This window comes from Phanerochaete carnosa (assembly GCF_000300595.1).
Source record: "Phanerochaete carnosa HHB-10118-sp unplaced genomic scaffold PHACAscaffold_12, whole genome shotgun sequence".
NCBI lineage: Eukaryota > Fungi > Basidiomycota > Agaricomycetes > Polyporales > Phanerochaetaceae > Phanerochaete > Phanerochaete carnosa.
In genome coordinates this window covers 63,585-87,583 of record NW_006767639.1, presented here as the reverse complement: position 1 = coordinate 87,583, position 23,999 = coordinate 63,585, and the positions used below count along the sequence as shown (strand labels likewise).

The following is a 23,999-nucleotide window of genomic DNA, read 5'->3' as shown; positions in this document are numbered from 1 at the left end:
TGTGGCGAGTGCGTTGATTTTATGTTTCACACAGACGGTTTCCGTGAGGCTGAGATATAACCGCGCGGGGTACACGAGGTCATACACGTCCTGTTTATGCCTTGACCGCGAGGGTACCTTCGCAGTTATGGCAGACACTCGACTGGCAATGGCGGACTGCCCCCCACACTTGCCTCACATCTCTCGGCCTCACGTCTCAACGGGCAGTCAGACACAGCTCGCAGACCGTGCACGCTCCGACTTCGGTCCTCACCAAGCCTCTGGCGATTTTTCACCGCAAGGCCATTATCAACATTTTTCAGCTCTTAGAACAACAGGAGGACGCCAATCAGACACGGCCGTGGAAACCATCCTGTGCAGCTTCCGCAATCTCGAAGAAAAACTTTCTCCTTGCTCCTTCAGTGTCGCTATGTCTTCGCCATGCGAGGAATGTGTCCAAGTCTGCGAACAGGGGACCTGCGAGCTCAGTCTCACCGAGCAATGTACTGAACAGTGTGTCGTGGTACCGTGCAATGATGTCCACCACGACTACTCCCTGTGCGAAGCAGCCAATGCTATCGCCGGCTGCGATATCATGTGCACCGATGGCCCCGACTGCGATGCTATCGACACAATCGTAAGTATTCCCGGATTATCCCCCCAATAATGCTCAGCCCTCGTAGTTACAATGCTGTCCAGAATACCACCAGTTGTTCGTGGAGCAGAGGCCGCAGCCCTCTCAGCACGGGACTTTCAGCTGGCCATTCTCGCCGGATAACTCGCTTCATGGTTACATGAACCACGATAGCTCGCTATACGGAAACGAATCTTCATCATCGACGCCACAACTGGCAAACAGCCCCGTATCAATGACCCACACGCCCCATTCTGCGATGAGTTCGATATCCCCTTCACACCCTCCCCCTATATCCGCGCCGCAAGGCCAAGGGATGCCAGGTCATCAAACGTCCTCGATGTTTACCTGTATGTGGGGAAACTGCGGAGCAACCTTTCATACTCTGAACGAGCTCGTCGGCCATGTCAACCTGCAACATCTGCGCCTGCCGACAAGCAACGTTGCCCCTCCGGCCATCCCCCAGCCTTCGTCGTCGCAACATCTGCGACGCACCGATGCGCTGTCCTGCATGTGGGCAGACTGCCAGGTCTACTCGACCCCCAGCTCGGTGCCAGGCCCGTCGATAGGCGACCAGGCGAACAACGCGCTCGGCGTGCTTGCGAGTCACCTGCTGCAGGACCACCTCGGTCTGTCCACCCCCGCGCCGACAGTGCACAGCGATGACGCTACGCAGGTCTCGCCACCGGCGTCAGGCCCGCCGACGCCCGCACCCGAGCACGACTGCTCGGCGCCGCAAGCGCATGTTTGCCGCTGGGTGGGCTGCGGTGAGAGCTTCGCGTCGTGTGACGCGCTCACGCAGCACATCAACGCTGCGCACGTCGGCAGCGGCAAGGCTCACTACGACTGCTACTGGGAGGGGTGCTCGCGCCATGGTGACAGCGGCTTTGCGAGCAAGCAGAAGATCTGCCGGCACCTACAGGTAGGCGTCGCTTCTGCCCGAGGGCGTGGACCGAGACTGACACAGCGCCGTGCAGAGCCATACCGGGCACCGACCCTTCCAATGTAGTATATGCCAGCAGAATTTCTCGGAGGCTGCGACACTAGCACAGCACATGCGTCGCCACACACAAGAAAGTGCGTATCCACTGCTGCCGCTGTACCTCGACATTCTAATTATTACTTCTCCAGAGCCCTACGTTTGCGACTATCCTGGATGCGGCAAGTCGTTCGCAATCACTGGCGCGCTCACTATCCACAAGCGTACGCACAACGGTGAAAAGCCTTTCAAGTGCACGTTCTGCGAGCGGTTCGTCTACCCCTGCTCACGCTTCTGCGTCCATTTCTCACTCACCATCTGTATAGAGCGTTTACGGAGTCGTCAAACTTGTCGAAGCACGTAAGTTGGCGCTTCTTCACTGTTGTTACCGCCAAAATATAACTTTCCTGCCGTTAGCTACGAACGCACACGGGCCACCGGCCGTATCCCTGCGCAGAACCGGGCTGCAACAAAACATTTGCGCGTCCCGATCAACTGGCACGACACATGACCGTCCACCGCAAAAAAGACGTTAAGCCCGAACCGGCTGAACGTGAGGGCCAGGTGGCGGCTTAGTACCCAAGGGCTTGGATATTCTCTTGGACGCTGTTCCTTGTACAGTTGACTTATTGCTCTATTATTTCTCGAGGCAGTGCGACGACGACTATGCACAGCACAAGCTTTGTACTCTACATTTCTAGATGATACGGATGCATTACATTTCAGCAGCACATTGTGCTTGACAGCTACTAGAGTAGGGGACGCTCAGGCATACACGATGAACGTGTTTTGGCGCAAACACATTCGCTTAAGACGTTGGCGAACATGCTGATCCTTCCACGGCGTCGAAAGCGTCGTCAACATGTATTGTGTCGTCGTCGCTGCGGCGTCGCCCGCCACCGCTCGCGCGACGCTCCACCAATCCGTGACTCTGCCTACGCGCGGGGCACTCTTCTCGAAGACGAGCATGTCCAGACCCTCCGGCACCTTCCACGCCCTGTCGAGTTCGGCATACTCGTCCACCTCGAGCCGTTCGAGAAGCGGACACATCTGCGCAACGGCGGTGATGAAAGCGCCCGGTGCGCCGCTCACGGCAAGGGTGCGCACCTGCGGCATCTGCCAGTGCATGCCCGGGAGGCTGAACGGGCGCGTGTAGTGTTTGCGCGCGAGGTCTGCTAGGCGCGCGACGCGGGGACTGAACGCGTAGCGGAGCTCGACGGTGCACACCTGCGTCGGCATCGGTGGTAGGCGGCACTGGTCGAGGACGTCGTCGAAGCCCCAGTCGGTGTATTGTAGCACGACGCGTCGAAGGTTCGGCCCAAAGACAGGCAGGAGGCCCAGCACGTACAGCGTGTTGCTCACCGCTTCCGCTGCGAGGTCGCCGTCGCCATACAGCCGGATTGCGGGCTCCGCTGGGCCTCCGCCGCTGCGCGGGCGGCTGTCGATGTGGAAGGTGAGCGAACGGCAGAGCCGGTGTGCGACCCGGCAGGCATTGCGCAGCAAGTAGCTCTCGTCGGGCTCGAACGACATGCGCGGTCGGACGAGCTTGAGATAGTGCCGCGAGAAAGCAGGGGTCATGATGTGCACGTCCCGCATCGAGATGCGGATAAAGATGTTCAACATGGTGTGCGAGACTGTGGTAAGGGATAGCCATATATCTATCCGCTCGTCACGCTGTAGGGGAAGATCCCAAGCTTGCTGCAGAATTTCTTCCATTAGCTCGACCGGAAGAATCGAGACACTTGTTCGCATAGTTTCAAGAGCGGCAGAGTGCCGCTCAAGTCTCAGCGACGGCATCGAGGACGAGCGAGTTATTGCAGGGCTTGTAGTGCTCATGGCGGTATATGTGAGAGATGTGTGTGTGCATACCGCAGACTTGGATGCACCCCCTTATGACAGTGCCGTCAGGCTCAGGTGAGCGGAAGCACCTAAGATCGAGACTGCACAGCCCTCGCGGAAATACAAAAGGGATGTATATTCACGTAGAGCTGCCTTGGTAGTCGAGATTGAAATATAAAGAAAAGCGAAGCGTGAAGGCCACATACCAAGGCAGAAATGAGTGGGGATGTCGCAAAGAACGAAACTGAAAGGAGATGGGTGGGTGTTTGATGTGATCGGGGATAGCCGACGGCACGAAGCCTTTCAAGTATCTGACTCGAGGCCGCGTCCACTCTTTGAACATACCAATTATTCCAAAAAGCTCAACGGTGGCTCATCTACCTCAAATGGATCCTCGAACTTCTCTTCATCCTGCCCTGTGGGCATCTTTATCGACGACGGCAAGCCTTTGATGGTGCCGTGTTCCAAAGCGGGTGTCTCGCTCCCTCGGTTCTCACACAGCTGCAGTGCTGTCAGCCCTGGTGTTGGCCTAGTCGGGACAGCTTTGCCTGCAAATAAGTCAGCATGCGCGCGAATCCAAGCCTAGTACGGACGACGACTCACGAAGGTTCTTGACCAAGTCGAATCCCTTGACTCTCTCCTTGCCATACGCAGGGTCGATCGATGCTCCTTCGTCGATCGCGACATAGTCTATGCGGTGTGCGTTTAGGAACGCCTCGTCAATCTGCCACGGCGCATCCTCGACAATCTCGTCTACCCATCGACAATGCCGCACTAGCTCACACCTCTCGACGTGCGGAATTCTGGCCTTGCGGCCATACTGCTCCAAGCGGCCGCCCGGGAACACTCCCACCAACAGGTGGACATTCGGGAAGGACAGCTTGGCTTGACGTAGCTGTAGGGCATGGCTAGGGGTCCATGAGTGTGTTATCTTCTCTCACCATTAGCTCAGACGCTCACCCTGCTGTGAAGGGGTCGAATAGGCCATCAACATAGACTCTTACAGTTTTGTATATTCTTCCGTCGGGACCGAGAGACCTCTGAACGTATGCACGTATGTCTTCAGGTGTCAAGGATGGTGTTATGAAGGTCGCGCGAGCCGCTTGCGATGGCGCTGGCTCGTGTATCTCGGCTACATTATCACCTCCTAGCCCCAAGCTCGCTATACTCGACTCGAGCGAACGCTGTCCCTCGGAAACGAAGTCATACTCTGCAAAGTCGTCGTTTGAAAAGGCCGACATCGCGTCGATGGAGCGCCGCATGGTGTGCGCTGTGGGTTTGCAGCAGCGGGGAAGTGGTACGAGCTTGAGGAGATCTCGCACTGTGGTTACACGAGGCAACTGTATCCATCAGCAGCTCTATTTACCTCGACGGGACAAATAAACCTGTACGCGCTTCTGTATGTGCGCGTCGTGCCCTTGAATGCTATTCCGAGCGAGATTTTGAGTAGTCTAGGTTCGCGTTCACACAGATGCGTTTGCGGTAGACGAGTATCACAGCTGCGGATGTCGGGGGCAGTTCACTGATCATCTTATCTTGGTTACGCGATCATCTTACTGTTAGCCGCCCAAGCCCAGCACTCGGCCAACCGTGTATTCTGGGCTCAACAGCATTGTTGTAGCATAATATAGGGCCTCAAATATATCGATAGTATTCATTTCTATATGAATGTATAATTTTATCAAGATCGGTCGAGGGGGACTCGAGCTATGCGTGCACTACTGCACCGAAATAGCCAGGATGCCTAAATTTGGTAGCGCGCCAGACCTTCCCCTCTCATTGAAGACCATTCTTTCCACCCCATCACCATCCCCGCTCTGTACAGCTGGCTCTATTGTCAATATTAGGGTATGTACTGCTACCTCCCAACTTTTTGCAGTCTAACTCCGCGTCTAAGGTTCTCTGGGCACAGCTAGAACAGCAGGGTCACGGCTTGGGCGGTTCTGGAGATGTCCAAGGAAAAGGACATCACCACTTGCAACAAAGGGTTGGGGCGCAGGGAACACATGGTATGGCTTCTGTACATGTTATAATTTACTTTCCTTGTGCTCTCTTAATTTTATCATTTTTTGTTGTGCGCCAAGAGCACATCTCTGCTGACCTGCTATTTTCATGCCTGCATAGAACTTTGTGCCATAGAAACAGAACGGGCAACTTTCCCAACATGTATCTACACTCGAAACCTGCCCCTACCTATATTTAATGTAATACATACATTTTATCCCTAATCTGCGCTGTGCAACGACTGTGGAAGGCCGGATGGCGACCTGTGTACTCTCTCGGCGGCTCGGCCAAAGTTAAGCGTCCTGCTTGAGCACTGCGTGCGCCTGGCCGGCCGAGATCTATGCCAAGCGCTGTTTCTGCAGTCTTCTCACCGAAATATTCATAGTGCTTATAGCAACAATGGCAATAATTTATCGCTTGGTAGAATAATAGTTTATGTCCATTCTAGTGGATCTGAGGTGTAGTATTTTCCTTATATTCATGCATTTACGAGTATAGAGCAAAATGCCGTAGCCTGGCCGACTTCGGGGCACGTGACAGTATCTGTTTTGAATATTTATACGTGACCCCAGTCCCTGAGTCCCCGCCATGTCCTCGCTCCCGACCCTGTCTGCGTTGCAAAGCGGTCTCACGGACGCTGCAGACGGGGCCCTCGCGCAAGTGCTTGCGGTGCTTTTCGAGCCGTCCCCCACACTCTTTGCCCACCTCGTCCCGCAGCTCGCTGGGAGCCTGCCGTCCGCGAACGTGCACAGCTACGCGGATCTCGTCGACCGCGCTCTTGACGCCCTCCACGGCTGGGATGAAAGGCGCAAGGCGCGGTTTGTCGATGCGCACCCCCGTATCGGCGAGGTTCGACACCTCTCAGCGCTCAGCGCACGCGAGCAGGCCGCCGCCGCCACACCGCGCAAGGTCCTCGCGCGGCTTGCACACCTGAATGCGTGCTACGAGCACCGATACCCCGGTCTCAGATATATCACGTTTGTGAACGGCCGGACGAGGGAACAGATTATGGAAGAGATGGAGGGTGTCCTGGGTATTCCGCACTCTCTAAGCGCGAGTGAGCCGGAGGTTGAGGGTGTTGGTCAGGCGGTAGTGGGAGGACCTGAGTGGAAGGGAGAAGTGGACAGGGCGATAGAAAGTGTGGGGAAGATAGCGAAGGCGAGACTTAAGGCTTTGGGGGTTGAGTGAGGGTGTCAAGGTATGCCTTACAGTACCATTGTGGTCCTCGGTTTAGTCTCATCAGCGTTAGAAGCCTCTCCCCTTAACGGAGCTGGAAATTCAACTTCAAGGGTACAAGTACATTGAAACTTTTTGGTATTTTCCTTCCACAGTTATAAATGAGCAATAACATCTGCAGCGGTCTTTATCAGCCTGCAATATATACTTCACACGGAGTCCTTGGAGATGACTGATGCGCCGTCACAGGTGCTCATTCTCTCTTCCTTGCGCTGGAGAACATCTCATTGTCAATGCCGAGTTGCGTGAGACACAAGATACAAGCAAGCACTCACCTGCAATACAGCCTGCCTTCGAGCTTCCAGCTCTGGATTAGTCGCTCGAAGTATGCGCAATAGTTCATCTACTCGCAGCATCTCGTGTGCTTTCATGAGGACGTTGGCAGTCGACGCCCTTCGACTTGGCGTACAGACCATCCTCCTTCCACTCTGCGCAGAACGCACCGAACGAGCCGAGCGAATCGACTCCGCACGCTTGAGCTTCGCAACCTCTTGCAGTGTTGTGATCTTCTCCTGCAGTTTCGCTTCCGCCTTCATAAGGATCTCGTGCTGCCGCTCCTGAACGCGCCGCAGCTCCTCCAAGAGTGCCTGCTTCTTCTCCTCGTACTCGTCCGGCCGCTGGTCATACTGCCGCCTTAGTTCCTCTCTTCTCAGTTGCTCCACCTCCTGGCGCTGCCGCATCCGCTCGCGCATCGCCCGGAGTCTCTCCTCTTGCCGAAGTTTGGATTGACGGTCCCATTCCTCTCGTTCCCGAGCTAGCTTCGCCTGCATTTCTTCCATCCGGACGCGACCGCGCAGGTAGTTGAGGCCATTATCGTAGACCTGGGACGTAGGTCAGTGCCATCCCCTTACGGTGCAAGACTGAGGCTGACTCTGCGCTTTGCCGTGTCGCCAAGGATTTCGAACGCTTGATAGACCTGTGCGATCGCGTAAGAATAGAGATGAGGGAATGTGGAAATTGCTCTACCTCTCTAAAGCGCTGTTCGGTAGTCGCCTTCTCCTCGTCTGTGGCATCCAACGGAATCTTGTCTGACAATATTCTTTAGTACTCGCCCGAGGCATTGCTTTGTATTCACAGACCTGGGTGAGTTTCTAGTACGAGCCGTTTGTATGCCTTCCTGACTGTCCTGCTGTTTTGGACTATGCAACCACTGGGAAATACGAACGCGGCTACACACCTGCTTCAGGAGGCGCGGTCGGAGTCAGACCGAGACTATCATACAGCGTGGGCTTCCTGTCGCCCGGGGCCATTTAGATGCATGTAGCACGCACAACAGTGAGAGCAGCGAAAAGGAGTTTCGGCGGCTGGATGGACCGCGACGCGATGTTGATGTTCGACTTCTTCCCGCTGATGGATGTAGACGCGCATATCCCCGATCACGTGCTCGCGCACTAGCGAGGCGGGATAGGCAGTGGCCGCGCTGTATCATTTTGTTCGCTGGCAAGCGCAACGACGTCGCCGCAGGCCAAAAAAAACCCTCGCTCGCTCCATCGTCTTCGCACTCAATACTGTCATCAGCGGCGTTCCCACCATTTCGTTGACCCTTCGGAGATCACAGCACATATTCGCATCACGCGGAGAGCGGAGAACTCGAACGGGCAGGAACGCAGCACGGGGTACGCAAACCATGCCCAAGGTAGTAAGGTCCGTCAAATCGGCCAGCGGCGATCTCAAAAAGCCTCGTCCTGTGGTCCCGCCCCTTGCACCGCCAATTACCGCATACAAGACGTCGCCGAGGGCACCAAAACAAATCAAGCTCGGAAACACTCAGTATGCCGTAAACTCGATGTTGCACCTTTTCTTCAAATTTGTTTGTGAGCGGCACCTCATGCAGCGACGGCGACTGGGCGGGTTGCCACAGCCCTGGACAGAAGACGAGATATTGCAAGATTGGCCCTTCACGAATATATATCGCGTGCTGGACCGGAATACGCAATATATTTTGCGGCACGTCGTACGCGAAGGCAGCCAGGATCTCGAGGAATCCGTGTTCAGGGTCATACTCTTTCGGACCTTCAACAAAATCGAGACTTGGGAGCTTCTCCAGGAGCGGCTAGGCGACCTCACATGGAAGGGCTTCAACATTGAGGACTTTGAAGAAGCTCTGGAGGACATCGCGACCAGCGGGCCTACAGAGAAACGAAGGGAGCTGTATAACAACGCGTATATCATTCCAGCGCCCAGGCTAGGTTATAATACCAACTATGAAGCGCACCTCAGGCTCATCGAGATTATGATGAGCGAGGACCTTCCGCGGGAGTTGCTACGCTTCAAGCGCTTCAAAGACGCACATGGATATCTCTCCCTGTACCCAAGCATGGGTGACTTCACAGCGATGCAGTGCGTATATCTTCAGCTTCATCTCTACCAGCTTACCCACGCGCTCTGAGCAGGATGCTCCTCGACCTTAATATGCTCCCGCACTTCCAGTGGAACGAAGACGAGTGGGTCGCGCTTGGGCCAGGCTCGCGTGCATGCCTCATGAAAATGTTTGGCGGGGACATGCGCGACGACCACAAAGCGGCGCAGGCGCTGCGCTACCTGCGCGACACTCAGTACTCGTGGTGGAACTGGGCTGGCGTGCGCACGCAGGACCTGCCAAGTTTAATGGATGGATGTCCCGTGGGCCTTACCATGGTTGATATCGAGCACGCGCTCTGCGAGTGCGAGAAGTACTCGCGTGCGAGTCTTCCCGAGCTCAAGGGCGAGCGTACCAAGGTTGGCAAGCGCCGATATCAGCCCCGCGACGAGATGCCTACGACGGACATACCCGCACACTGGCTCGCGCCGGAGTGGGTGCGCATCGAGCCTGTCGTCGGTCAGGCTCCCACACGAGGCGAGGACGAATTCGAGGTCGAGGCGATCGTGGCGGAGAGGGGAGCGACGTACTGTGTACGCTGGGCGGGCTGGGGCATCGACGACGATACGTGGGAGCCCCGCGACAACCTCTCAGGTGCACAAGAGCTCCTCGAGGAGTGGAACAAGAAGAAGCAGCGCATCCTTGACGCTGTGGAGAGTCGCAGGGCACCGCAGAAAAATGCGAAAAAAAGGAAGCTGAGCGTGCTCAGCGAGTCGAGCGAAGATGAAAAGCCTGGGCGACGGAGGACCCGTTCTTCACGACGGACGACAGCTTAATTGCACCTCCATAGTACATGTTTGTACTGATACTCTGACAACGCTGTCGTACATGCATGTGCCGCTAGTGTATCGGAGTGTCAACTGCTCCGTTGTTATCTGCTTGTACTCCTTTTGTTATCTGTTGTGAATAGACGATACGTACTATACCCTATGCGGCCCGCACACAATTTCTGCCTAGTCTCACACATGACACTGATCATATGAAGGCGTGTAGTTGCGCATATAGCGAGTTACGATCAACTAAGTATAGTAGTACAGGAGAGCTGGTGGCGCACACCAAAACGAAGGAAGCGAGACGAACGAAGAGGCGTCCTCAGTGATGATGTGATATTTCACAAGTATGTAAGATGCAGAAATTCCAGACAGCAGCAAAGGAAATTCAGAAAAAGAGGCAGAAATGAGTGGCAGGATCGTCATCGGCATCAGCGATGAGAGTAAACATCGAAGGGGGGTAAGCCAAGCCGAACAAATGGAGGATAGAATGCGATGCATATAATGGATGAGGTATAAGGTAGACTACAAGCAGAGAATCGGCGTAGGGAAACATGGAAGAATAAGTTAATGTCCCAGACATTGAGGAGTAGGATTGAATCGAGGTGAGGACCTAGATTACGTATCCCGCACGATGTTGTGACGACTGAAGCGGCGGAAAGGCAGAAGACATTGGCGATACCTGCGTCTGCTGGCTGCTGACTGACATGTCACCGTCGAGGGACAGAGTGGCGGAGTTGAAGTGGTGTGCACCACTGGAGCTCGGGGTTGCAGGTGCGCCAACGGCCGTCGGGACCTTGCCAATATACCAAGAAGGCACCCAGCCACGATCGCCAGTTTCCTCCTTGACGGCCTATTACACGAGACCTTAGTCGACGTGCCGATGGTCAGAGAAAGGAACGTACATATGACCAATGATTATATCGCTTAAACACTCGCAGAGCGTCATCCTTCTGTAGAGTGAGTTCCTCCTCGCCTTTCTTGGTATACTCCATCAAGGCGATACCAGGGAAGCTCGTGGACAAGATACTCAACGGCAGGATAGGTGTGGATCCCGCCTCAGGCGTCGGTGTGGCCACGGCGCCCTTAGCTGTAGCCTGCTCAATAGCGGCGGCGACCGGGACACTGGTCTCCAGAAGGCATCCTGCAGGCACCCATCCTTGTTTGGACGTATCGGGTTCCACTTTCCCCGAGCCCTCCGGATCCCGCTGTACGACCCACCAACCACGAGCACGAGATAGGATGATGAAAGTGTCGCCACTTTTCATATCTGTGAGTAGTGTTTAAAGGTGCGAGGGCAGTGAGGACTTACACGACAACGTCAAACTCGTCTTCCTGTTCCGCCATATATGGGTAGATCGCCACTGCGTACGAGACGCCGGTCGATGGCGGAATTTCTCGCGTGCTGGTGGCCGCAGTTGACTCCGTACCGTCTGTCGATGCCGTGCCGGTTGTTGCAGAGAAGGTAGACTGTGAACGTGAGCCCTCCGTGCTCCCAGACGCAAAGTCTTCTGCCCGGTCTTTGTTCTCTACCGCCGGCGACATGATCTCCGGCCATCCTGATTGTGCGTGCGGACCACTGGTCATGATCTGCGGTGCTGCGCTTCCTATATGGCTGTTGACCTGCAACTTTGGTGGGTGCGCTCGGTCGTGCGACTGTGGGCCGAGCCCTTGAGACGATGTTGAAGTGCCCGTGAGCGGCGGCGACTTCACCGAGGATGTCTCTGATGTCGCTTTGCGTGCAGCTTGCTTCTGCTGAGCGACAGCAATTGGCGATCTGATGTCCTTGATGTGCTTTAGCATGAAGACAGGGTTCTTCTTCGCATCTTTCAGCTTTTGAAACAGCAAAAGCGGTTTCTCATCATAGCTCAAACATCTTTCAATGCGGTTACCTAGCAGTATGTCAACGATGTATTTAAAACTTGCGAAACCATGGTACTTACCTGTAGAACCGTAACAGATGAACATCGCATAGTTTTGCCAGTCATCGTTATTGATCTTGTACTTCTTCAGGGCTGCGGGTAAAACCTTCCAGGCAGGGTCGTCGAGGCTAACTTTGAAGCTCTTCAGGTTGTCCGAGCTCTCCTGCCTGGAAGGCCGCGGGTGCTGAGGCTGGGCGAGAGTCTGTGTGCTTGAGCTTGCACTTGCGTTCCCATTTGAGTTTGACGGTGGGTTCGGAGCATGCAGTGCGTGCGACCGCTGCTTGTCTAGATTGGTAGGCAGGGGTGTTATGCGTGAACTATTCGTGCTGGTGTCGTGCTCAGCCCGCTGAGGAGACGACTGTGGTGTCTCGATGATGGTCTCTTGCGCCGAAGCTTTTGTGGGTGATCGCCCGGATTTAACGAAGGACGCCCACTTGAATGACGGTGCCCTATTCACTGGACTCTCTACTTCAGACTACAACCAGCGTCAGAATAGTCCAAAACGGTATGTGTGACGACTGACATGCACTGTCCGAGAAGGCTGTGATGAGCGAAGGCCGTTGATGTCTTCAAGGCACGCATGTAAAGTATCACCCAATCTCCTATTCTCCTCTTCCAAGCCGCGAAGTCTGTCGCCTATAAACAGTTGAGTCAAGTCAGATAAAGTTGGAGCGAGCAGCATACCCTGGTCCCTAAGCAGGTCGTACATCCTGTCAAGGTTGAAGTGTTCTTGGCGCTCCTCCACTTCGGCTGTGACACAGTCAGCCGGCGTGCTTTCAACGGGATAGAGGAAGACGCACAAGGAGGCACGTAATGGTCCGCATCTATTGGTATCTGTTGTGCGAGTTTGAGCTGGTACACGGCCTTCAAGATTGCCAGGCGCTGCCCTATGGTCTCTATGCCAATCTCTTTAAGACTCTCGGCATCCATAAGGCATAGTACTTCTCCAGAGACGCGGTGCACTAAGATGCAGCGTGAATGTTAGCATCGAGAGACAGAGGTTAGGGGACGCACGGCGAATTTGGTTCTCATACTGCGGCAGTCCTAACGTCATGAGCCACGCGTGAACATCACCCTCCTCCCACTCCACTATGTTCGAGCGCAGTTCGACGGACGAGACGTCCATGTCAAGCAAATCCCGGGGACGATGGTGGTCGACCAAGAGCGAAATGAATGAAAAGACGAAGTGTGAGTGGTGTGCAGCCGAAGGAGGAAGGCCCAGCGTCGGTTCCAGTCGAAGCTGTCCGGGGTCTCAAAGAGCAATGACGGAGACCCCGAGGAAATGCCATACAGGGGCATTGGCTCCCCACTCCTTTCTAGACAGACTAGTACTCTCTGCCTTGTATTAATCCACAGCTTAGTAACCATCAGATTCCCTCAGCACCCTCGACTACGCATTTCACAGTAGAGTATCTCCACTAGTGCTGTCATCTGAATCTCCCGACCGACGGTGAAAATGGCAGTCTCGGACCTTGGCATCCGTCGCCATTTGTATCTTATGCGTAGTATATCTCAGATAGAACGTCTCCAGTTTTTAATTTTTAACATTTCATGCTTTCGAAAGCAGTATCACGGACTGTCTGAGGCGAGGGTTAATATCAACAGGTCCGCGAGGTAAATGGCACGCTTCGCTGACAGCTACCACACATTTTTACATCCTTATTCCCAATGCTCTCATGTGTGGATACACGAAACTGGTTTGAGCTATATCAGTAACTTGAGAAGAAGAATCCTCGCGGTATAGCTCGAGAACGTGTTCAGCCTGCCCTCGCAAGCCAAACTCTGATGAATTTTGTTCTTATGCAAAAGAAATAGTATTTGACGTATTAAAGGCATGTACTTCTCCCAATATGCCGTACCGAGTCGCCGAGAGCTCAGCTGTGGCGAACGGTGCGAGGTTCTCGGGGTCGCATCATAAAGGCGCCGGCGTCGATCAACCCCGCCATCAGGGCGGGATGCTCGGCGTTCGGTCTGTCTAGCTCTGTCTTCGTTCCGCCTCCCCTCGTCTAAAAAGCCTTCATAATGGCTCCTCGCCCATCACTCCCGGCATCCTCGAAAAAGCGCAAACACACGGTTTATGGAGAGACAAGTCCGGCCACGGTTTCCTCCGTAACATCTTTGGAAGACCAGCTTATTGCGGCGGTCTCCTTGAAGTCCTCCCTCAACCCTCTCGCTGACCTGCTGGATATCACACGCAACCCCTCTGACCTGAGTACTCTCTCTAGGGCCATATATTCACTTTACAGAGTTTTTGTGGTTATCATAGCCAACGGTCTGCTGCTGAATGTTGCCGGGGGTGACGAGACTAGGGCAGTCCGCGCTTGGCTTCAGGAGAAGCTTCACAGCTATGTGGAGCTGCTAATTGGTCTGCTGAATGATGAAGAGTCCACTCTCAAGGTGTGTCTGCTGCACTCTTTGGCTCGCCTTGTGTCAAAGATGTTCACTGCCAGAATTACTGCAGACGTCTTCACTTAAGATCTTGTTGTCGCTCCAAAAACACCTGTCAGCCATGGTTAGCAAAGCTTCTGGATCCAGCTCTGCGTCACGACCGCAATTCTACGTGTCACACTTCCGCCAAATCGTTCGTGGGCTTCTATTGTGCCCCGCTTCTCCTCGTGCGGCGTACCAGACAAAGAAGCGCAAGAACGACTCTGGTGCGGACGAGGGTAAATTGGACATAGAGGTCAGAGACATGTTCATGGAGCAATGGCTCAGTGAATATGACGATATACGGTGGTTCTTCCTTCGGGAATCTGCGTAAGAGTGGTTTGATTGTGCTATGTGAACCGGCATCTGACTACGCACATCAGAGGATTGCTCGCTGCATACTCTCACAAAGATCACCCGAATGTCCCGGAGAACCTGCTATCGTTACTCGAACAGCTGATGACATTCCCGACCGAATCTTCTGAGCTCAACAAATGGTGGGTCGAGGAACTGGGTGCGAAGCCGCCACAACCGAAGGTCCAAAAGAACGGTGATGGTGACCAGGACGATGACGAGGAATCCAAAGCACCGGATTTCGAGGAGGATAAAGATGTAGACGACGACTGGCGGAAGTTCTTCGACGAGGGCAGCAATAAACAGGACGCTTCGACAGAAGCGAGAGCGTCCGGGGCAAGATTACACAAACTCAGTATACATCAATCGTTACACTCGCTCTCATCACACCGAGCTGTCTTCACGCGTACGTGGTTGACCCTGCTCTCGCAGCTATCGACTGGATCAGAAGACAGCAAGGCTCTTATTACCCGCGCTTTGAATGTCATGCACCGCAGTGTTATGCCACACTTGACGAGGGCCGTCATGATCATGGACTGGGTCGCCTCGTGTGTGGACTATGGCGGTACTGTTGGCCTTTTAGCTCTCAATGCGTTGTTCATACTTATGAAGGAATATAATCTGTAAGTCCACCTGTAGCCGTCCTGTGGCGAATCATTCATGCGTTCATGTGCACACAGCGACTACCCAACGTTTTACACCCAGCTATACTCCTTCCTTGATCGTGATGTGCTACACCTCAAGCATCGTGCCCGCTTCTTTCGGATGACCGAACTATTCTTGAATTCTACGTAAGTTGAGCGTGTCTTCAACTACTCCGACCAGCTGACATTCCGCTCCGCTAGTCACCTTCCGGTCAACTTACTTGCGTCTTTTATGAAACGGCTTGCCCGCCTCTCGCTTTCTGCACCGCCAGCGGCCATTGTCATGATTATCCCTCTGACCTACAACATCTTGAAGAAGCATCCCGCGCTCATGGTGATGGTTCACCGGGTTGATGATTCGTTCGAGACCACTGAGGGTAGATCTATGTCTCAACTCCGATACCCCGTAATGAGTCGACTCACAGTATCTCCTGTAGATTCGTTTGATTACGCCGAGCCTGATCCAATGTTGACGAACGCAATCGACTCATCGCTCTGGGAGCTCTACACGCACAGACAGCATTATCACTCTGCCGTGTCAACGATGGCGCGTATTTTTGAGGAGGCCTTCACAAAGCCGAATTACTCGCTTGAGGACTTCTTGGACCACACTTACAGTACAGTAAGTTGGTCAAATTATATATGCATGAGCGAGGAGTACGCTGACTTGTTTTGTAGCTGTATGAGACGGAGGCAAAGCGCAGAATTAAGAAGGAGCCAGCGATGGTTATAGCTATATCTCATTGCCAGTGGATCCCCACGCGGCGTGCACCGGGGAACGCGGAAGAGGAGGAAGCCGAGACAGACCGTGTAGCCGCCCTCTGGACATATTCTTGATCTTCTGGATCAGCTAATAAGTCATATCTTCTCTCGCTATCTGGCAGTCTATGGGGCGACTTACCTGAGTGCGCGTCAATTCTTTCGGCCACGGGCATAGCAAGACTGGTCATCTTCCTGTACAACAGACGCCAGACAGCATTCGACCTTCCATTTGGCGCGGGAATGCCCGAGTCGCCCGGAAAGGCAAGTCCTCAAGATCGGCCTCGGGCATACCAGTCCTGCTTGGACTCGGCCAAGAGCTAGTTGGGAGCTCTGGGATTCAGAAGCCAGCGTGTATTCTCGGGCAGCGCAAGCGACACCCACCTACCCGAGCCAGTGCTGATAACGCGATAGACCCAAGAGGTATAAAAAGAGCCTCCGTGCGGTCGAACTGACATCATCCACACTCGCATCGCAATAATGTCCCCTACTGCCAACAAGAAAGTCATCTTGGTTATAGGTGCCACCGGTGCTCAGGGCATCCCTGTCATCGACGCGCTCCTCGCTGCATCTGCAGACGGCTCGCCCTCACCTTATGCCATCCGCGCCTTGACTCGTAATCCGGACAGCCGTCGCGCCAAAGAGCTTGCGGCCAAGGGCGTAGAGATCATCAAAGGTGGGGCAAATGATATAATCCATCTTAGCTGACCGGCTGACGATGTCATCAGGTTCGGTCGACGACTTGGCCACCGTCTTCGTTGCCCTACGGGGTGCCTGGGGTGCGTTCGTGAACACGGACACATTCACCATCGGCGAGCAAAAGGAGATCTTCATCGGGATGCGCATCTTCGAACTTGCCAAGCAGGCGAAAACCGTTCGCCACTACATCTGGAGCAGCCTTGACTATATCACCAAGGTATCTTACGCTGTTTCACCGACCACGGCGACCCTGACGTCGTCGTCGTAGATATCGGGATACGACCCTAAGTACAAGACGGGCCATTACGATGCCAAGGGCCGCGTCACCGATTGGTTGAAAGCACAGCCTTCTGTCGTCAGCGACAGCGACCTGTCTTGGAGCTCCCTCACGTCAGGTCCTTATACGGAGATGCTCACGCTCGTGCGTACATTCGACACCAAAATTTTTATGCAGCGCTGACGGGATGACGTCCAGCCTATGTTCGGCCCTTTCGCCCGCCGTGCCGATGGCACATCCGTCTTTGCATTCCCCACTGCTCAGGGCCACATCTCTCTGACTTCCCTCAAAGACGTCGGCTTCTTCGCCCGCTACTCTTTCGACAATCGCGCCGAAGTCTCAGGTAGGGACCTCGCAATCGCGAGCGAGATGGCCACACTCGAGAACACCGTTGAGACCTTTAAGAGGGTCACCGGGCTGCCGGCCGTCGGAGTGCACATCACCGTCGAGGAGTGGTTCCGCAACTGGAAGAACACCGACTATCCTGTCGCGAAGGAGTGCAAGCGCGGCGACGGATCAACGACTTGGGAGGAAGCTTTCACCGCATGGTGGTACATGTTCCGAGATGACCTTATCAAGCGAGACATGGCTTGGGTCCGCAAGGTCAACCCTAACGTACAGACTCTCGAGAAGTGGATGAGGGAAAAGAACTACAAGGGGAACCTAGAACCGACTTTGCTAAAGCAGTGGGAGGACGGGAGTCCCGTCGGTCTTGACCTGGAGCACATTGCTGCGACTCTGGGAAAGGCGTAGATATGTAGATAGCCCTCACGTTGTGCAATACACTAGTACATCGCCTCCCACTTTCAGATGTAATATCAATTTCCATCGAGCTGCGCATGCAAAGTAATCCGGTAAGGCTCTGGAGGAAGTGTAGCCCCTACTAGGACTGTTTACTGTTGCCTGAGATGTATGTATGGTAGATGAGAACACTTGATGTAAACCGGGTGTGGATACAGCAGGATGAACACCGAACTGTTGCCGACGTCAACGAGCAGGACATCATGCGCGAAGCAATCGGAAGAGCGATGTAGTTTCCCACGGTCACTCGCTCGGACGTCTTTTGCCAAATAACACACTGTAACGATATGACAGGAGATGACCAACAGTTCAGGCCGTGCGCGCAGTGTCGACACTTGAAACCTGGTCAGTTCAGAGTTCACATTCGATGACCAGGGCAGACGTAGGCTACATCAGGCAAGGCCGCCCTCGGCAGCAAGCTTGCATGAGATATAATTAGTTTGTAGTTCGTTGGCCGATTCCAGTGCTATGCGTCCCCGAGGATAGATAGTACCAAGCTTGTGCATTGACGAACAAATGTTGAGCGAGATTTACTGAATATGTTTTAAGAGCGTCCAACTTGAAGTCACGCTGATGTTACCAGTTCATCGCCCTATCATGACCGTCACGACCTGAAATTTTGGTCGTATCGCTACAGTATGTTCGACGTCGCAATGAGCCGACTAAAATGGCAAATATTTGCCCTTTCCCGGTTATGCCACTGGACCGGTGGACACGGACAGTCGTAGATGCTCCTCGCGGCCATCGAACGAGGTCTGTCGGTCCACAGCCGCGTACCTGATCACTAGGCTCGTCCCCACCTTTCCCCACCGCTTCCTCCGAAACGGATGGAGGCGCACGTGACCGCCCCGCGGGCTCACAGTAGCTCTGCGCAGTGCGAGTGGCTGGTAAGCGAGTCTATCTGATCACCTCCGTATACTTGTGCTTATTCAGATCACGACCCCGCTATGGTGGTCCGAAATCGTCTCACTTTAGAATTGAGCACGCCCCTCAGGGTGCCGGAACAGCCGTCTGTCGGGCGCATAGTAGGCAATGCGGCCGAGGAAGAAGAAGGTCTTAGAAGGTTCAACATGCGCATGGTGATTATGGCAGAGGAGCAGCAGGGTTCAGTCGCATTCCATAATGCGAAACGCGGACATAAGTACTGTCTGCACTACGCGTCTGACACAAGAACGTGCTCGACAGGTCGGGAGAATTTGGGTGTTTCAAGGAGTGGTGCCAATGTACTACCCCAGGGTTTGTTTATTAGCGACTCGTAGTGCAGACTGAGACAATCGCTGACTTTGCTTCCTATCTTGGAAGGTAGCAGGTGTCTTGTAGGCCCTACTTGAGGAGACGGAGTCCCCCCTCCCAACATCTCACCGTGTATGCCTCGCGCACAGATCGACGACAACGGAACCTCCATTTACTACCAGGACACTGGTGTGCCACACGGCTCCGTGACATACCCCACTATCGTTATCACGCATGGTGCATTTGTCAACTCAGGCATGTCCATTAGTCCAGTTCAACGAGAGGTTTCTGAAAAAAGACATATGTAGCTATATTCGAGCGCATGCTGCCGTATGCCTCCAAGTACGGCCTGCGCATAATCACTATGAACAACCGGGGCTACCATGGATCTACCCCATACACGGAAGAAGAACTGGCACGCCTAACGAGCCCTGACGTTGAAGTTCAAGCGCATGGTGTGCGCAGACTGGGACAAGAGACCGCCCAGTTTCTCGCATACGTCTGTCAGACATTGCGCATCCCTGTCGCCGCAGGCGAAGGAGCCAAGAAAGAGGGTGGGCTGGTGCTGGTGGCGTGGTCTATTTCCGGCATCGCCGTCGTGTCCATTCTAGGAGATCCTCGGACGATGGGAGGTGATCTGACGGCTACGCTTGCTCCTTACCTGCGTACGGTCGTCTTTCTTGGTGCGCACTAAAGATCTTATGCACATGTGGCCGAACGCTCAGCTCTTTTCCCACAGACTCAACGACGGCTGTATTTGGTGTATTTCCTGACATAGGCCTTAGCATGCCCTTAAGTGATCCCACAATCCCAGATGAACGGAAGCCGGATGAGTTCATCGACTGGCTGTCTGCATATCACACCTCGCCACCAGACGGTGTCCCCATCACTGCTGAATCACTGCACAAATACTACACCGTCCTTCCACGCACACCGACACTCCGCACCCTGTCTCCGGAAGATTACCAACGTATCGTTGAACTTGGGGATTGTGTACACCTGACCGGCTTGATAGTAGCCACAGACGAAGAGATCCGCCGTAAGCATGCACACTGTGCATTCTCTGATGCAGGTGCAGTTCTGCCCGACGTCGACATCCTCTATCTTGCTGCCGCGCAGGCTCCGTGGGCGTCGATGTGGGGAGCTAAAGTGGCTGAGGAGTTAATTGGAGAGGCGGCCGATCCAGATAAGAAGAAGCGAAAGGCTACTTTCCTGAGGCTGAAGGGAGCAAATCACTTTGTAAGCCCTCTCTGCTCGGTCGAGTTCTCATCACAAGGTTTGCTGATCACTGTGTAGGTTCAATGGGATGAGCCGGAGAGGCTTGTCCGCCTTTTGGCGGAGAGTTGCAACAATTCCCTGTAATAGGCAACAGGCTTTGTCACGGACAAATGTAGGAATGTCAGGGGACCGTCGAATGTGACATACGAGGATCTTCTGTCACTGAATTGATGTCATTTGTGTTTCACTTAGACTCAGGAAAGACAACCGCGCGCACGCTTGCCAAGTATGGGTACAGTACATGTGAATGCGTGCTGAACAGGTCCGGAAAATTCATAGAAGGGATAATAGGTTGCTGCACACCATGGATTAAAATAGAGCTTGTTGGCCTATTATGTCTCGTTACAATCCTTCAAAGAACGACAAATCCTGCGCAGACAATCCACCAGAAGACTTCTGACCTGTGCTCGGTGCACTCGGTTTCACGGCCTGCTGTACTCTTGGTGGCGCGAGCCCACCCCACGCCGGCTGTGCCGTCCGCGTCTCCGCGGTGCTCCCAAGCGTGGCCAGAGCTGGTGCCGAGCGCAGCGGCTTCAAGCCCTCCGACTCGAACGCTCCGAGTGATTCATTGTCGCCCAGGAGGTCGACCGTGTTTTTCGGCTTCTCGCCAAGCACACTGAACGATAGCGCCTGCGGGAGCGGTGACGGCGGCGCAGGCCACTGCCCAGGATGCGCCGCCGCGCGTTCCACGAGACTCAGCGTCCGCATGTGCTGGTTCACACGCGCCTGCTTTTCTTGGGATGAGAGGGTGGACGGGGGTACGGGTATCGGCAGCGGCTCGAGAGTATTAGACTGCCTCGGCGATTTCGATATCGGGTGGGGAGGCGAAGGAGTGCGGAGAGCCGTCGACACGGGGCTGACGTCGTCAAAATCGAGGGGCTTTATCTTCTGCGGCGTGGCGAGTAGTGACTGGCCGGATTGGGAGGCACTGTTGAACCCTGACATGCGGCTGTGGTGCGAGCCTAGGCTAGTGGAGGATGATAGCATTCCTGCAAAGTCGTCGTTGAGTGGATCTGAAGATAAGGGTTGGGGCGTTGAAGGAGACGGATGCATAGTCGACGCAAAGCTGGATGGCAGGGGCAACAGGGGCGCCAGGGCGCCAGGCTTTGTCGTCGCCGATGGCGGAGGCGGAAGAAAGAAGGCGGACCCCATTCCGTCCACAGCAGGCGCAGATGACTGGAAATCGTCGAAATCGTCGTCGTCTCCCAGTAAGGTCGTCACCGCGGTAGCAGACGGGCGAGAAGACCCTGGTGGGGGCGCCAGAAGAGGCGCACTGACGGTGGCTGAGTTCAGCGGTGCTTGAACCATGACAGGCGTGTGCGAGCGTGAGGGCTGAGTAGGTTGCGGCGTAGGCCGGGAGCTTGACTCCGTAGCCACCTGCTGAGCCTGTTGACGGGCTGCAGCCTGAGGGTACAGCTGAGCGAGAGGAACCTCGCTAGCAGATAGTAGCGCAGGCGCAATGTTGACTGGCGGGGGAGGTAGCTTGAAGGACAGCTGCACCTTCGGCTTCAAGGAAGGCCTGTGTGACATAGAGGTCTCGGGAGAGCTCGTCGATGAACGTTGTAAAGACGGAACTGGGATGACAGAGGAGAGTGGAGGCGGATTGATGGCAAGCTGTGGCTCGGTATGCGTAGAGACGAATGTATTTGAGAATGACAATGGCGACGGACTTGATGTCCTGGACTGAGGAGCGAGAACAAGCGGACTCTGTGACCTTGAGGGCACACGACCACTGGATCCCACAACGGGCACCGACGCCGCAGGTGCGGGTACTGCGCTTGGGGCGCTTGTCGAAGGAGGGCTTGCTTCGAACGCTCCAAAAATGTCGTCCAAATCGCTTTGCGGCGTTTGGCTCTGAGACGGTGACGCTAACTTGTCCGTCGATCCCAGCAATGAAGCCGGCCTTGTGTGCGCGGTATTCGCGTGCTGACTGCGAGTATTTATTGTAGTGGCTGGTCGAGGCGGAGGTGCTAGCGGCGGCGGCGGAAGAGCTGGCGGTAGAGGTTCTGGCTTCAGGATGTCGTTGAGACCCTTAGACTGGTCGTCATCGTCGCCATGGTTATCAGGAACGTTCGGGACGATGTCCGAGAGAAATTCCAAGTCGTCGGTGGATAGTGCAAGCGAGTTTCTCGGGCTAGCGGATCGCCTGCGAGAGAAGCGGTTGAGGAACCTCGTGACAGCCGACGGGGACGCTTGTGCGGGTTGTAGATCCACCTGGGGCTCAGGCGCGTCGGCATAATTCTTAGATGGAGCAGTGGATGCGGAGGCTATCATATCCAGTGAATTTTTCCGCGGGGCAGCCTCCGATATGGGACTCGGCAGTCGGTCCGACAGCGACGGGGTACGTACGACGTCAGCACTCGATCGAGCGGACTGGCCACCGCTCTCTCTGGGATGAGCATCCGGCTGGCTGGATGTCGATGGACGCGTGGGCGAGGACCCTTTCGGAGTAGTAGCCGCGGCGACGGGTGCAGGCGGCTTGGACTGCCTCCTGGACCAGAAAGAGAACAAACCTCCGGAAGCCTTTGAGTCAGTAGGCGACTCATGCTCTGTAGCTCCGGTATGCTGTTTCTCCACAATACGCCATCCAACCGGGATGGCATCATCCTCCGAAACCTCCTTTCGCTGCTTCATTGCTGCTTCCCACGCAGTTGACCCTTTGGCCGCAAGGTAGTGCGACATAGGACTGGTATTCGACAACGGCAAGTTCTTCGTCAGGCGAACACACCCAGCCACGTTCTTGGCGACAGCCGTCTTGGTAAACTGGGCAGCGGGCTGAAGCGTTAATTCGGGGACGAGTGTTTGTATAGAAGCCTCACTAACGTTACAAGCCATCACATGTAGAGCGTGAACTCAGCAACGTTGGTGGACGATAGTCATGACCTACTCACAGGCCCCCTATGCCTTCAATCCCGCTGCGCCAATCTGCCATCCATGGTTCTTCCTTGCTCCCAGACTTCTCGGGCCCTTTAGGTTTAGCCACGCCTTGGAAGTACTCTTCACACTGGCTGATGATGCTGGCCAGCAGTTCTGGCGGCTGAGAAGTATGGGCATGAGACGCAGAGTATGACAGATGACATAGGTGTATATTACCCACCACTTTCCTGTCCAGCTGCTCTTTATGCTTTCGCGCAACTTCCCATTCATCCACAGGCTTCGTTTCGTCCTCTTCGTCCTCTACTGGGCCAGATACCCAAGGCGAACTCCACGTGTCGTCCTGCAGGTCCGACGTCAGCCTAGGTTTGGATTCCTCCACTGTAGTTGCGTCTTCAAACGTGCCAAATCCATCCTGGTCTAGCGGGCTGGCAGTTGGGGATTCCTGCTTGGCGCTGACTGGTAGACCCAAACCGAGTCCTACTGGGGCTGTACCGTTAGCCGAAGGAGGTTCCGTCGTCTGAGCCAGCTCTGGCTTCTCGATGTCGGCAGCTTCCACAGTAGGCGTTGTGGGATCATCCTCGTCTGTGGATGTAGTCTCCGACTTCTCAAGGGGAATGTCTTCGTATGTGTTAGAGCCCCAAGCGAGATCAGGCTCGGCAGTTGCCCAGGAGAAGCCTGAGACGTGGTCCGGCGGCTGGTCCCATTTGATTCCAGAATCTGTCGACCATGAAGGGTTCGCCAGGTTGGCCTTGTCGTGTTGCGTGGAGGACGTGGCTCCTGATGATGTCCAGGCTGCAGAAGACGCAGCAGATTCTGAAGAGTCGCCCCAGGCATTATTGTAAAGGTCGTCCATGCAGGGCGGAGAATAATTATACAGGAGCGTTCAGCTTGGGGGTCCAAGCGTAAGCGTGTAGCTGCCGACCGCGGC

At 54.8% G+C, this 23,999-nt stretch overlaps 9 protein-coding genes across 9 annotated transcripts; 4 read left to right on the top strand and 5 right to left on the bottom strand.

Annotated features, from left to right (window-relative positions):
* Positions 1–409: 409 nt before the first annotated feature.
* On the top strand, positions 410–2,168 carry PHACADRAFT_166508 (uncharacterized protein; the record flags this gene model as incomplete). Its single annotated transcript, XM_007401069.1, has 5 exons — positions 410–616; positions 663–1,535; positions 1,591–1,862; positions 1,919–1,952; positions 2,010–2,168. The coding sequence occupies 5 exons, from the start codon at positions 410–412 to the stop codon at positions 2,166–2,168; spliced, it is 1,545 nt and encodes a 514-aa protein (XP_007401131.1).
* Positions 2,169–2,357: 189 nt separating this feature from the next.
* PHACADRAFT_166507 (uncharacterized protein) lies at positions 2,358–3,344 on the bottom strand (the record flags this gene model as incomplete). Its single annotated transcript, XM_007401068.1, has 1 exon — positions 2,358–3,344. One exon carries the CDS (start codon positions 3,342–3,344, stop codon positions 2,358–2,360), a length of 987 nt encoding a protein of 328 aa, XP_007401130.1.
* A 215-nt stretch (positions 3,345–3,559) lies between these two features.
* Positions 3,560–4,844, bottom strand: PHACADRAFT_264377 (uncharacterized protein). Its single transcript, XM_007401067.1, has 3 exons — positions 4,392–4,844; positions 4,035–4,339; positions 3,560–3,979 (listed from the first exon to the last, which is right to left on the bottom strand). The coding sequence occupies exons 1-3, from the start codon at positions 4,691–4,693 to the stop codon at positions 3,780–3,782; spliced, it is 807 nt and encodes a 268-aa protein (XP_007401129.1). The 5' UTR covers positions 4,694–4,844; the 3' UTR covers positions 3,560–3,779.
* A 1,179-nt stretch (positions 4,845–6,023) lies between these two features.
* On the top strand, positions 6,024–6,623 carry PHACADRAFT_105743 (uncharacterized protein; the record flags this gene model as incomplete). Its single annotated transcript, XM_007401066.1, has 1 exon — positions 6,024–6,623. The coding sequence occupies one exon, from the start codon at positions 6,024–6,026 to the stop codon at positions 6,621–6,623; it is 600 nt and encodes a 199-aa protein (XP_007401128.1).
* PHACADRAFT_213711 (uncharacterized protein) lies at positions 6,601–9,015 on the bottom strand. Its single transcript, XM_007401065.1, has 6 exons — positions 7,849–9,015; positions 7,751–7,792; positions 7,638–7,699; positions 7,543–7,587; positions 6,947–7,492; positions 6,601–6,883 (listed from the first exon to the last, which is right to left on the bottom strand). The coding sequence occupies exons 1-6, from the start codon at positions 7,919–7,921 to the stop codon at positions 6,821–6,823; spliced, it is 831 nt and encodes a 276-aa protein (XP_007401127.1). The 5' UTR covers positions 7,922–9,015; the 3' UTR covers positions 6,601–6,820.
* Positions 9,016–9,995: 980 nt separating this feature from the next.
* On the bottom strand, positions 9,996–12,906 carry PHACADRAFT_213709 (uncharacterized protein). The gene is made up of 8 exons (XM_007401064.1): positions 12,737–12,906; positions 12,523–12,684; positions 12,407–12,472; positions 12,246–12,358; positions 11,744–12,197; positions 11,113–11,692; positions 10,706–11,060; positions 9,996–10,653 (listed from the first exon to the last, which is right to left on the bottom strand). The coding sequence occupies exons 1-8, from the start codon at positions 12,846–12,848 to the stop codon at positions 10,414–10,416; spliced, it is 2,082 nt and encodes a 693-aa protein (XP_007401126.1). The 5' UTR covers positions 12,849–12,906; the 3' UTR covers positions 9,996–10,413.
* A 776-nt stretch (positions 12,907–13,682) lies between these two features.
* On the top strand, positions 13,683–16,594 carry PHACADRAFT_188321 (uncharacterized protein). The gene is made up of 6 exons (XM_007401063.1): positions 13,683–14,119; positions 14,184–14,479; positions 14,533–15,126; positions 15,184–15,294; positions 15,349–15,769; positions 15,826–16,594. Exons 1-6 carry the CDS (start codon positions 13,745–13,747, stop codon positions 15,982–15,984), a joined length of 1,956 nt encoding a protein of 651 aa, XP_007401125.1. The 5' UTR covers positions 13,683–13,744; the 3' UTR covers positions 15,985–16,594.
* A 22-nt stretch (positions 16,595–16,616) lies between these two features.
* On the top strand, positions 16,617–17,721 carry PHACADRAFT_153110 (uncharacterized protein). Its single transcript, XM_007401062.1, has 3 exons — positions 16,617–16,822; positions 16,874–17,026; positions 17,081–17,721. The coding sequence occupies exons 1-3, from the start codon at positions 16,625–16,627 to the stop codon at positions 17,633–17,635; spliced, it is 906 nt and encodes a 301-aa protein (XP_007401124.1). The 5' UTR covers positions 16,617–16,624; the 3' UTR covers positions 17,636–17,721.
* A 1,922-nt stretch (positions 17,722–19,643) lies between these two features.
* Positions 19,644–23,971, bottom strand: PHACADRAFT_130328 (uncharacterized protein). The gene is made up of 3 exons (XM_007401061.1): positions 23,292–23,971; positions 23,086–23,231; positions 19,644–23,012 (listed from the first exon to the last, which is right to left on the bottom strand). Exons 1-3 carry the CDS (start codon positions 23,922–23,924, stop codon positions 20,537–20,539), a joined length of 3,255 nt encoding a protein of 1,084 aa, XP_007401123.1. The 5' UTR covers positions 23,925–23,971; the 3' UTR covers positions 19,644–20,536.
* Positions 23,972–23,999: the final 28 nt, after the last annotated feature.